This window comes from Spea bombifrons, chromosome 10, assembly GCF_027358695.1.
Source record: "Spea bombifrons isolate aSpeBom1 chromosome 10, aSpeBom1.2.pri, whole genome shotgun sequence".
Taxonomy (NCBI): Eukaryota; Metazoa; Chordata; class Amphibia; order Anura; family Pelobatidae; genus Spea; species Spea bombifrons.
This window is the reverse complement of record NC_071096.1, coordinates 26,084,485-26,097,237: the sequence shown is the minus strand read 5'-3', so window position 1 is coordinate 26,097,237 and position 12,753 is coordinate 26,084,485. Positions and strand designations below refer to the sequence as shown.

The window sequence follows — 12,753 nt, the reverse complement described above, 5'->3', positions numbered from 1 at the left end:
GGATTTGGGAAAGAACCTTCTTTAGAAGCTATTAGTGAGCGCAGTAATATGAAGTAACTGGAAGTGTAAACGTGACATCAACGTGTAATCATTTTAATAAATCTCATAAAGTCGCATTGGAAAGTATTGCTATAGGAACGGCAATGTTATATACAAATATTGGATATTTATTTAGTCATTTCTGTACCTTTTGTGTTTTTAATGACTGGGAAAAACTGGAACTGTTCTGTATTTTTCTTTTATTGACTTATTTTTATATGAATAAAACATTTTTTTAAAAGAACGTGCTGTGAATTAATAATCATGACTTCTCATTATTTACACAATGATACATACAACACTTACATTATTTATCAAACATACAGGTCCCCTACACACTATTATTATTATTGTTATTATTCTCTTTCATTTATACACACAATAAAATCATTGCATACTTGTAAGTTTTCTTAAGATAAAGGTCCGTGGTGAGTGATGGTGAACATTTCCTACACTCTCTCAAACCACTGGGTTTATTTCCCGAAGAGGGAATTTTCAGAACCGGGATGTCGCAATTTCATCTCCATGTCTTCACTTTATATAATGAAGGGTAACAAGATAGCCTACTTTATAGCAAGCACTGACTTATTCGGCTATGTATCAAAGAGGGTCGACTCAACCTTTCTTTAAGGAATGTGCCCTTTATAATGCATGAAGAAATGTGTTGTGGTTGGCAGCGGTAGAGGCAACGAAACCCCTGCCAACGCTGGCTCGAGGACTATATTAGCAGGCTGGTCATGGCGCTTATTCTAGACTTTTGTCTCTACCGTCTCAATAAGACACATCAATGCAGGGAAATGCGACTAAACGAAGTGTGAATATCCACACAAATATAGTGAGGATTGTATTAATTTTGGGTAATGAAAAAAAGCTGAAGTTTGGAAAGTAACGGGTGCATTTTCGTGGCACACGATGTCATCGCAGCAACCCAGTAGAGCTGGCATAGAATCGCTGTTCCTGATCAGCCTTTACACCGGTTGTCCGTGGTGCATTCTTGAACAGGTCTAAGCTGGGGTGGCAGTCCCTCTGTTGCTCAGTCAGGGGAAAATTACCCTATTGGGTACACTGCTGATAAATGGGTCGGTTTCTAAGCAAGATCTCCCTTACCAGCCCATTTACTCCAGGTTGCCTATGACACACCAAGGAGGGTCACACCAGGCCAGACGCAGTGCCCAGCACTTATGCCACTCATCGCCAGACGCTTACTGAGCAGACTTGGCTTGATGAAGCAAGCACATGACACACAGGATTCAGGAGCCGCTGGTTGGCTCAAGCACTGCATTCACCATGTGGTTACCTGGGCCACCTGCCACTGGGCAAGTTATGGCCATGCCAAACTCATTACACTTAAAAACTCTGAGCTCCTTTAAACAAAAAAAAAATAAAAAAAGGTTTAGAGGGATATGGGTACTCTCTACCTAACATTTAGGAGTTATGATGTGTATCTAGATATTCAGATATAATCTGTCCATTTTAAAACGTGTGTTTAGGTTTCTATATTGGATGTGTTAAGATAAAAATGAAACACGGAAACAAAAACGTACAGCAAGATCTGCGCGATTGGTGCTCGAAATAAATCAAATACACAAAACAGATGATCACCGACGAGGATGGGATTCGAACCCACGCGTGCAGAGCACAATGGATTAGCAGTCCATCGCCTTAACCACTCGGCCACCTCGTCAGATACGTAAGCCCTGGATTGACTCATGCTGTATACATTAATAGGACATCGGCGAACCGCTACTCTTTGATGTATATAAAATATATCGCCCATCTATACAGTAATACTTTTCCCCAGCGTACGAGTGCTGTGAGACGGCCATAAACTGAAGTTCCATAACCCGACTTGTAATTCCCCCTCCAAACCGCTGGATGGCGCTGGAGATATGAAGGGACGATCAGCAGGGTATTTGCATTAAACCCGTGCGCACTTGTATGCATCGAATGAACGCTGGGTAACGGAGCTGCTTCAATCGGGTGCTTAGTGTTGTTGGTGGGTTTGTATTCGCGGGCTTTTGGTTCGTGAATGGTGTTCAGGCTGTTAGGATGGAGGATCAGTTGATTGGTTTGCGTAGATAACACATCGGGCAGGTTCGGCTTCGTGATTAGTAATGAATCGTGCACCCGGGGGGGTTACACGGGGTGCGCACTTTACGGCTGCATTACATTTATTATAAGTATATTTTCAGCTATTAAAACAAATCCGGAGGCTTAATAGATCTGTTCGTTTTTTAGTGGATCTCTGGTTTTGGGAATATAATGTAATGTGAGAAATACCTTTTTTGTGTCTGGTGGTCGGTAATTAAATATTTTGGGGATATGTGAGTCCAGTTAGGAAATGTTACAGCCTCTGATTTTCTTGTAATCAGAGAAATTAAAATAATGGGGATTAAAATGTGCCCCCCGTGCGCTGGGATATAGACGTACTGTTTATAGTTGGAGCTGCAGACTGGGAAATGCCCCCTACTGTACGCTGCTCGTTTTTCCGGGTGGCCCTTGTGGCCCTTCTGCTGGTTGCCCTTCTCCAGCTTCTTTACCTGTCCCTCCTGTCCAATCTACATGGACAGCAGCAGCAGAGATTTGCTCACCCGGCCCATGGGGGCACGGTTCACACGGAGTCACGATGGCAAAAGGAGCACAAAGAGCACCTCAAGTCAGTCTTGGCTGGTGGTGGAGTGCTTGATGCCAGCGGGCAGTACCGAATCTACCGAAATCTGGTTACGCACGAAGAAGGCCGTTGGGGAAACGTAGATGTTGCCCTGGCATCCCATGCAAGCCTTAGCAACTTAGGGCATTTGGAAGAGCTGGTACAGCGGTGGGATGGTAGGATTTCACTGGCTGTCTTTGCTTCTAGTTCTTCCCAAGCAAAGCTGGCCACTGTCCTAGTGTATGCCTTGGCTCAACTGTGTCCCCCTGTGAGGCAAAGGGTATCCTTCCACCTGGTCTGCCAGTCTGGAGACATGGCAGCCATTCCAGAGTTGGAAGACCAGGCAGAGTTTGCCCGTCTTCGTACATGTCAGTCGGTGTTTGCCAAGGCGTCAGGCTTGGGCACTAATGTGATAAACTATTCTGGAAATGCCTCATACCCCAACAACTTACTGAGAAATGTTGCTAGGGCTGGTGTTAAAAGTGCTCCGTTCACCCTTGTAGTAGACATTGATATGGTGCCCAGTGAAGGACTGAGGGCAGGATTTTTGGCTCTCGTAGCTGGGGGGGTAGATCCCCGTACGGTGTTCGTGGTGCCTGCCTTTGAGATCCGTCATACTCGGCGTCTTCCTGGTACCAAAGAGGAACTCCTGCGACTCTACCAAGTAGGCGAAGTGCGGGCATTCTATGAAGAGCTGTGTGCCAAGTGCCAGGCACCTACAAATTATTCTCACTGGCTAAACCTGCCGGATAAGGAAAGCACTTCCAAGCTGGGTGTTGCGTACCTTGTGGACTGGAAGGACCCATGGGAGCCATTTTACATTGGAGGCGCTGAAGTTCCACCCTACGATGAGAGGTTCAAGCAGTATGGCTTTAACAGAATTAGCCAGGTAAGGACATGAGATTAGAGAAGGGCTTGTGGCCGATGAATGACAAAGATATCTGTACATATACTAATGGGGTGCAATAACCTGCATATGGTATATGCTTTAGAGTATACTTTCAGTTGATACTGTGACCTTTCTCTTTTTGCCTTAGGCTTGTGAATTGAACATGGCTGGCTTCTCTTTTGCTGTGCTGGACTCTGCCTTCTTGCTTCACAAAGGCCACAAATCACCCGGGGACTTTCACAGCCAGAAAGAGGCAGAGAACCGGAGGAACCGTCAGCTGTATAGAGGCTTTAAGGAAGAACTAAAGAATAAATACCCCGACTCAAGCCGACGTTGCTAATATGATTAAAACCTGTAGGACTGGCTGGACTTGGTGTTTGCTCTTTATATTTTTCCTTATCGTGTCCTGAGTGTAAAAGGGAAAAAGAAACAAAACACTTTTATGTTTTCTATTTAGGAACCTGAACTTCACGCCTGACCTCGAGACCTGAGCATCCCTTCTGTAACTATTTATTGATTGTATCTCCTCGGTATCTTTGTATAGAATGTGACCTTTCCCTTTTAAACAAATACGGACTCTAATCAATGTATTAAGCTGTTGCTATACTGTTAAGTATTACACTGGATCTATAGTATTATATCATAAATATATTTGGAATAAGAATGTAAGAAATAATCCTTTGCTAGCCAGTTCATGGGGAAAAAATGCAAATGTCCCTCAGGAAGCTTATGTACTATTTGTTTTTTTTTTTCTCTCTGTAATTTGACTTCTTGTTTCACACTCCATAAGTGAAGTTTTACTTGCCATTTGCTAATATTAGTTTAATAAAATGTGAAATTTTGTACAAAGCATCTCTTCGGTCCAGTAATAAACTTAAAGGGACACCGCCTGTAAAAATGAAGTACTTTAATAATCATTATTCCAAAACACAGAAGACGCCCTCCTCCTCCTCCACTGTCTGAATGTTCTTGCCACCCGTTGGCTGCTTGAAGCAGTCAGTTAGTGGCAGGAAAGCGCTCCCATTGAAATTAGTGGCAGCACTTTTTACAGGTGTGTGGTGGTCTGAACAGACCCGCGTTCCCTGAGCAAAGAGGGGAGATGGAGATGTTTGCCCATCCCAACTAAATTCTGTGCGGGAGTTCTGTTTGGCCGAAGAGCGGATATATGATGGTTGGAATGTCCCTTTGGTTATCTCTAAGGAAGGGGATTGTTTTCTCCGGTTAACCGGAGAGTTCGATGTTTCATCTCCTTGACTTCACTATGCATTATACGTTATACAGGGTCAACAAATGCACTCATCTGGGTCAAAAGTATCCTGAGTGTCACAGTCAAGACAAAAAGTAGGTCTGTGAATGAAAAGAGAGTATTCTGCTTCCTCGCTATAATCTCTCAGGGCAAGATGTCCACACTATGTGATCTCATCCCACTCCCTGCCCATTTCCCGTGACATCAGGGGGACTTCCTGTAAGCATCCCGCAAGGGGAGGGGACTCCAGGTAGCCGGAGCCATAAAGTTCCCAGGTATGCTTATATGCATCACCCCCATTGTTAAAGTAATAGAATCATTTAGTATAGGGCAAGGTACAGCGCTTCAAATGTGTGTAAAAAAAACTTGATTAATTTATATTAAAATATACAATTTTATAAAGAAATCACTGGCAAATATACACAGTGTATATATGGTATAAGAAGTACACAGCTATTGTAAACTTGCGAGCAGAGCCCCCTATCGGTTATATCACATTTAATCCCAGTGCACTCAAATAGTTAAACGTCGAGCCCACATTTTCCTTTAAACGTCCCACAATGCCTTGCAGCAGGCGACTTTGCGTGTACTTTCCTGCCGCTACCTCACACTCTATTGTCAGCTGCGCTATGATTGGCCAATAGGTTGTCTTAACGACAAAGCTGCAGCCGGGCGGTGTCTCCGCCTTGGTGAAGTATGATTGGCTACTTTCCCTGGTCCTTTGCATCTGATTTGCTCAATGACTGTCTGTCCTAGAAAATTCATGCGACACGTTAATCGTGACGTCACTAGAAATAGAGGAAGACGCGAGACGCAAAGAAAAGTAAATGAAAGGGGATACAAGAGGGGAGGCGGGTCTGATACCTAATTAAAGGTATTTGTATATATGTTTATATATCGTGCCGATAGGTTAACGTAGGGGGGGATAGAGTGCTGTGTAAATGCTGAGTGCCTGCAATGATGTAATGGGAAATAATTGTGCACGTCACGATCCAGAACGGAGAACGTACTCTCGTGTGACAAAAGTATTAAGTTCAAGAAACTACTCCATCAAAACATGTGCTATACGTTCTGTGTGTAATAAAGCGTTACATAGTATTTGTCGTAGGGGCCCGGGTGAAGTGACTTGGGGTGACAGGGAACTGGAAATATACGGACAATTAACACAACGTCATGACTTCCTCATTCTCTCACAATCCTAAATAACGACTTTCATAGGATCCTGGAGCTTGTTGTATGAACAGCAGGTAAAACCATCAGGGACACACACTGAGTGTATACTATGGAGAAGTACCTAACTAGAAGTACCTAACTAGGACTGTATATGGATCTATATTATATATATATATATATATATATATATATATATTATATATATATATATATATATATATATATATATATATATATACATATATATATATATATACACACACACACATACATACACCAGTATATATAAAACAGTATATGATATAGGAGGGTCATCGTCAGAGTAGTAAAAAAAAGTTTTTAGTGCGTGGAACTGCCGACAATCCCACCTGGGGATGGAAATGTATATCGGCATATCTGATTATTACATATTGATCATTTATAACAGCGTGCAAGGATTATTGCATTCTTTCCTGTTATTTTCTAAAGGTTTTAACGGGTAACCCCCGTCTGTCTTTTGGGCACCCCTTTATATCGTATACCTGGGTGCTATAATTCACACTCCGAGCAGGCGAGTTTTCATTTCTGTGATGTCCGAGTCTTATAACCTCATGTCTCCCCAACAGAATCTTTGCTTCCAGAATGGAGGCCGAGGCAGACTCTGCTGCAGAGATGAATGGGCAAGAAGAGGCTGACAGTGATGGGGAGGACAGTGCGAGTCAGTCCGACTCCGAGGAGGAGAGTTCTGGTGCGTATTTCAGGCGGGTCTTCTTATTAGCTGATTATAATCAGGTATTGTCCTATATGCACAAATATGGATGCATTGCTCCCCGAGAAGATAGTCTAAAGAATTTAGTGATACATTATAAAGGACCACATTTTTAGCTTTCAGGGCTTCAATGACCCTTCTTCGGATGTAACCTCTAGACTGGTGCTTGACAAGCTCGGTCCTCGTGCAGGATCTGACACACAGCATCAGATGACCCCACTGAACATCTCTTGCCAGCAGTGCATAAGAAAAAGCTGGCTCTGTGTATCGCTGGGTGCTGATCACATGAATCAGTTGTGTATGGAGCTGGTTCATGTGTCCAGAAGGTGAAACCCGCAGGCACCGCTATATATCACGGTGGCCTCCATTCTGGGTTTTTGGACAAGCCCTGCTCTGGACTTAACATATACAGAGCCAATATTCAATACGATCCAAAAGAAGGCAAAAAAAACCCTAATTAAGCTACTTCCAATTCTGCCATTTGGAGGAAAAATTCCTTCTTGACTCCAAAAGGCAATTGGATCTCTCCTTGGATCAAGAAGCACTAAAATATTAATGTTATTCTATTTATAGCCCTGTATGTCAGTAGTAGTAGGAAGTAGCTTAATTAGGGTTTTTTCTTCTAGAAACAATATCCAGACCCCTTTTGAAGGCATCTAATGTATTTGATAACACCACCTCCTTTGGCAGTGAATTCCATACCTTTACTGCCCTTACTGTAAAGAATCCCTTCCTTTTTCGTCTATGAAATCTCGGCTCTTCCAGTCTCAGAGGGGGACCTCCTGTTGTACTTAACTGTAAAGCGAAGCATTGAAGCCCCACTTATTGATGACATCACATTTTGTTTTCCAGGGAGCGAAATCCTGTTGCACTGATCTGTGAATGTGCTTTCTGAGTTAAAAATTCCAACTTCCTGCATTATAAAGGAGCTACCACACTGAGCTTCTCAGAAAAGGGCTGAGTCAGCATTATGCTGTTCCACTTAGTCCGCTGAATAAAACACAGTACTCAATGCAGCATCAGCAACGCCATTCCTAGTGATGCTAAATGTCCAAATCCCAGAAATAAGTCTTTACACAAGTACAAAACCTCCTTATTCTTCATTTTATTTTGTGGGAACACCTAATTGTAATGTGTCACAAATGCAGGCACAAAGATTGTTACCATGGAAACTTAAAAGCTTTTTTAATGTTATTCTTAGTCGATGAGAGGAAACTGTTATATCACCGATCCGCAAAGTGCTGTGTGATTAAGCAAAGCCCGACTTGAAGGAGAAGCGCATTGGGTTAGCCCTTCAAATAGATGAGGCAAGATGAGATGTTTATACCATCGTAACCCGGTCACAACAGTCTTTCGCTTTAGACAGACAATCTCTTACTTCTTATCTCTCAGAAGAGCTAAAAGGTGGCAGCTCTCAGTTGTGATGTCATCAAGTTGCAGATAATGAGACTTCCCCTATAACTTCTAAATTCCTTATGCTGCAAGGCGGTCTGTGTATACGTGGTCATTACGGAAGATCTATGCTTCTGCTGTAGTAGACGTAGCGGTATTGGCTGGGCTTTAACTCGGTAGTAACTTGGGTCTGGTTCAATGCAACCTGTGCGACATCTATCATTGTCTCTTGCTGTTTTCCGACAGATATGGATGATCTTGATTGCGAGCGTCGCAGAAATGAATGTCTGGATGAGATGTGCCACTTGGAAAAACAGTTCTCTGAACTGAAAGAGAAGTGAGTCGCTGTGCGCTAGGGAGGGGGACTGCTTAGCCTTTTGGATCTATTTCTTGGCACGATCCTGCATCCTTATTGTTTATAATTCACAGACTTTGTTCTTTGTCGCTCCTTCTCATTTTATCTATCCTAAAGGTTATTTAAGGAAAGACTGAACCAATTGAAAGCCAAGTTAGAGGAGGTTACCTCTGGGAGAGCAATGGAGTATATTAACCCTTTAGCAGACCTGCAGAAGAATATGAAGATCAGGATTGAAGTTGCAGGTAACACTTATTAAGTAAACAAATTATTAATTACATATTTTATATATATATATATATATATATATATATATATATATATATATATATATATATATATATATATATATATACACAAAACATTAAGATGTCATTTGTTACAAAATAAAAAAGTAACAATAAAATTGTTTCTTTTCTTTGGTTGGTTTTGAATCTATATAACTTTGCTATTTTAGACATAGACTGGTTTAATATGGTACGATAGCCAGTGTAGGCAGTGGTTGAAATGTAATCATGAGGCCAGATCATTGAGATGTCTAGCACTTGCTGCCAACACAGCTTCCGGTATTTACAGAGGCAACATATTATTACGTCTTTCATTCATGCACATTCTGTATTAAAGGTCAGGTCATGTTGTAATTGGCGGGAACCCAAAATGTGTAGCTGTGTAAGTGTGATACTCATGCTTGAGTTATTTCTTGAACTTGAATGTGTTCCGTTTTGTTTTCAATATTTGTTTAATGGCCAGTCATCACTTCTTTTAATTCATAATATTAATGTTTAAGTAGGATTCTTTTTTTTATAGGTGCAGGGTTTCTTCTTGGGAATGACTTGTACCTTGTACTTTGTAGGTATCTACAAGGGGTTTTGTCTGGATGTTATCAATAATCGCCATGAATGTGAGCTGCAGGGAGCAAAGCAACATCTGGAAGTGAGTGGACTCTTCACATCTCATTTCATTGAGAATCCTAAAACATATCTTTGTACTTTTTGCCAAAGGAGACAGAAATCTAAATAATAAATTAAAAAAACACAGAAGTGATTGGTTCTTGGTTGAAAGAGAAAATCAATATTTATTCCTCATGTTATAAAAACCACAATAATCCTGTTTGTTTTAGAGGTTATTTTCTAGTTTAGAATTTAACAAGCAATGGCATTGGCGATGCACGTAGAGTGAATTGGAGTCACTTGGAGTTATAGGTAGACTGCCCTAAGAGCTGAATCCCGGGCCAGACTGGGGACAAAAACCTGCAATTAATGTCACTGACACCCCCGCTAAATAAGAATGTATACTAACGTACTCTGAGTAATTTAATATATATATATATACTTCCAAAATTAACAAGAAATACAGACGTAGAAGTTGCAGCACTGCTGCTGCAGCTGCTTTCCTCTCCTCTGATCAGTTGTTGCCACTGATTGGCTGCTGGTGCGTCCCCTTAAAGGCTAGCAGCCAGTAAACTTTGCACATGCAGCCAGTGGCCTGATACTTTGACATTAAAGAACAGAATGTGCTGCGCAAGCATCAATGAAGGTATTAGGCAGCAGTCAACCTTGAATTTGCCCGGTTTGCCCAATCACCTGTCTGGGTTGGGTTGAAACAATTTCCTGCCCCAGACCTCCAGTGCTTTTGGTAATTCTCCTTTTATGAGTGCAGGACATGTATGCACCTACTGGACTCGTGGCTGGCCAGTGCATGTTGTGGCTGTTTGTATTTAGTTAGCCCACCCCTCTCTTTGCAGAGTGAAAAGGTCCTTCTGTTTGATAATATGCAATGTGAGCTGCTGGAGCGTATCCAGAGACTGGAGGAGGACCGTCAAAGTATAGATATCTCTTCAGGTGTGTCCGTCTTACATATTGGCACTCTTTGCAAAGATCGTTTTTCAATTCTGCGTTACTTTATAAAACACCACTCTTTGCACTATTTTACTGTTCGTTAGAATGGTGGGATGAAGAATTAAGATCCAAAAGAAGCCGCAAGAAGTGGGATCCCTTCCGATCTGAGAAGAAGAGGAGAGTCCCTCTTGTGTCTGGTATCCTATTTCTTTTTTTGGTTAAAGTGTTGTACCAACAAATAATATGCCCTTACTCAAAACTGCACTGCCATAGTGTTACGTTGTGTAAATGTATAACTTATTTTTATCACGACTTTCCCATGGAATTGCCATATTTCTTATCGTACACTCGTTTTCACGCATTTTGTCTTTAATAGATATGGCTAATAGGAAGACTCTTGTATCGTGGCAATTAATTTATGTTGGCAACCCATTAGTTCTTGATGAAAAAGTAATACTTACTGTCCCTGGTCTGTCTACATTTCTTTATCTGTATAATACCTCCCTGACTACAAGAAATAAGCAATCTTGCCAAGTGAAAAAGAGCAGTATTTGTCTGCAGAGATCCATTGTGTGAGAATTTCCATGTCCACCGTTATGATCCCCTTTCACCTCTGTTACTAACCCATCTTTAACACAACTTGCAGGTCCATACATTGTGTACATGCTGCGGGATCTGGACATATTAGAAGACTGGACTGCTATCAAAAAGGTATATATATGTTTATATATATATATATCCAGAAGTTTGGGTTCACTCTAAGAAATGTCTTAGAAAAGTCCTTGCTTTCTGTGAAAACAGCTTAGTGACCCCACATTTTTGAACAGTAGTGTGTGTGTGTGTGTGTATATATATATGTATATATATATATATATATATATATATATGTGTGTGTGTTTAGAACAGTATATAAATATATTACTTAGCTCATACATTTTAGTCTGTGAGATGGATTTAGTACAATTCTTGTTAATTTGTATGTCTTTCGTTTCCTTATACACTGAAGGGAACATTTTGAGAGAAGTGTTATGCATGCCGTGAGTCGAACCTTCTTGTCAAATTCATGTGTTCATTATTTAAGGTCCGTATACCATGCAGTGATTGCTTTTCATGTTTTTCCCTTTCGTTTCATTTCAGGCTAAGGCTGCAGTTTCGCCTCAAAAAAGGAAATCTGACAGTAAGTTTTTTTTAGGCGGAAGCTCGTTGCCATTTTTCTCTATTTTTTTTCTTTGTTTTACCTAGTTGGCGCCCTCTCTTTCCCCCGTAGATATAAAGGCTGAGAAGCAGCATTTTAGCGCTCGCTGTGAAGATGGCTGTCTGTATTATGAGGGAGAAAGCTTTACCAAAGGAGAAGCCATTATATTAGATATGAAGGATGAACCTCCATCACAGTAAGAGAAATCCATTCTTGCCCATTTCAATACACTCTATCCCTTCTAGATGTATTATTAATAGCTGTCCATGTTTGGGGTTTATTCACTAAGTGGTGAGTTGAAAATGTTTATCCCTCCCACGCTATGTATTATGTTGGGTCAGTCTGGTGTTTTTTCTTTCTTCTTCTTTTCTGTCCTGGAACCTGTTTTGATTGTTTCAGAGTCACTTTAACAGTTTATCCCTTTTTTCCCAGGGCTGTTATAACGGCAGTGAGCACAGGGGAGGTTTGGCTGAGACGTGGAGACAGCAGCAAGACGAAAATTTATGTGTCGCAGCTACAGAAGGGCAAATACTCCGTCAGGCGGGCAGGAAAATAACGTTTGCTGGTCCTCTTTTAACCCCTTTCACGACAAAGCCCGTACATGAACGGGCTCACAATGCATTGTCATCAATGGGTTCAAGGACAACACGTTGTCCTTAAGGGGTTAATATGCCTAGATATCTGCGGATGAGGATCTAGTTTGGGTTTCTGTATATTTAGAGATGAATCTGGAATATTTTGGTGTGTTTGTGTACTGGATGCTAACAGGTGGGTTTAGTATGTATTTGTGCGTGCGTTGTACTGGATGCTTTGTGTGGATGGTGGAAACATTTAGAGAGCTGGGACTTCTACACAACTCTTTAGTTAGAATAGAATATTGGGTGTGAAAAATAAAAATGTGGGGATTAGAATAGGATATTGCACTGCTTTACAGATGTAGGATATAGCTATTTTCCTATTAACTTTTTTATGCACAATTAATTAAGATATATGTATTTTTCTAACCAGCCGAATTATTATCCATTAAAGAACTGCATTTTAAACTAGGTTTTGTGATTGCATTGGTATTTGGAATGCGACCGAAGTACAAAATATCATAATCAGGCAATTTTAAGCGCAAGCTTGATTTGTCTTTAGGACCCAAGAGGGGATTTATCCATTGGGACCAGTATTAAATAGCGATGAAATGACGGTTGCCAGCAATGAACTCTTAAGCTCCAAAACTCAC

General features: G+C 41.2%; 2 protein-coding genes and 1 non-coding gene across 3 annotated transcripts; 2 read left to right on the top strand and 1 right to left on the bottom strand.

Moving 5' to 3' along the window:
- Nucleotides 1–1,641: 1,641 nt before the first annotated feature.
- On the bottom strand, nucleotides 1,642–1,723 carry TRNAS-GCU (transfer RNA serine (anticodon GCU)). Its single transcript has one exon. It is a non-coding gene; the product is annotated as a tRNA-Ser (tRNA).
- Nucleotides 1,724–2,100: 377 nt separating this feature from the next.
- B4GAT1 (beta-1,4-glucuronyltransferase 1) lies at nucleotides 2,101–4,476 on the top strand. The gene is made up of 2 exons (XM_053448392.1): nucleotides 2,101–3,578; nucleotides 3,727–4,476. The coding sequence occupies exons 1-2, from the start codon at nucleotides 2,499–2,501 to the stop codon at nucleotides 3,916–3,918; spliced, it is 1,272 nt and encodes a 423-aa protein (XP_053304367.1). The 5' UTR covers nucleotides 2,101–2,498; the 3' UTR covers nucleotides 3,919–4,476.
- A 1,105-nt stretch (nucleotides 4,477–5,581) lies between these two features.
- BRMS1 (BRMS1 transcriptional repressor and anoikis regulator) lies at nucleotides 5,582–12,571 on the top strand. The gene is made up of 11 exons (XM_053448394.1): nucleotides 5,582–5,698; nucleotides 6,603–6,724; nucleotides 8,384–8,474; nucleotides 8,610–8,737; nucleotides 9,346–9,425; nucleotides 10,237–10,333; nucleotides 10,435–10,527; nucleotides 10,977–11,041; nucleotides 11,468–11,507; nucleotides 11,598–11,721; nucleotides 11,958–12,571. The coding sequence occupies exons 2-11, from the start codon at nucleotides 6,619–6,621 to the stop codon at nucleotides 12,079–12,081; spliced, it is 948 nt and encodes a 315-aa protein (XP_053304369.1). The 5' UTR covers nucleotides 5,582–5,698; nucleotides 6,603–6,618; the 3' UTR covers nucleotides 12,082–12,571.
- The last annotated feature ends 182 nt before the right edge of the window (nucleotides 12,572–12,753 follow it).

Bases quoted from the DNA above. Each gene is read 5' to 3' on its own strand.
- B4GAT1 (XM_053448392.1), top strand. From the start codon at position 2,499: ATGCCCCCTACTGTACGCTGCTCGTTTTTCCGGGTGGCCCTTGTGGCC. The intron at 3,579-3,726 runs GTAAGGACATGA...TTTTTGCCTTAG, and splicing joins GCTTTAACAGAATTAGCCAG to GCTTGTGAATTGAACATGGC.
- BRMS1 (XM_053448394.1), top strand. From the start codon at position 6,619: ATGGAGGCCGAGGCAGACTCTGCTGCAGAGATGAATGGGCAAGAAGAG. The intron at 9,426-10,236 runs GTGAGTGGACTC...CTCTCTTTGCAG, and splicing joins GAGCAAAGCAACATCTGGAA to AGTGAAAAGGTCCTTCTGTT. The intron at 11,722-11,957 runs GTAAGAGAAATC...CTTTTTTCCCAG, and splicing joins AAGGATGAACCTCCATCACA to GGCTGTTATAACGGCAGTGA.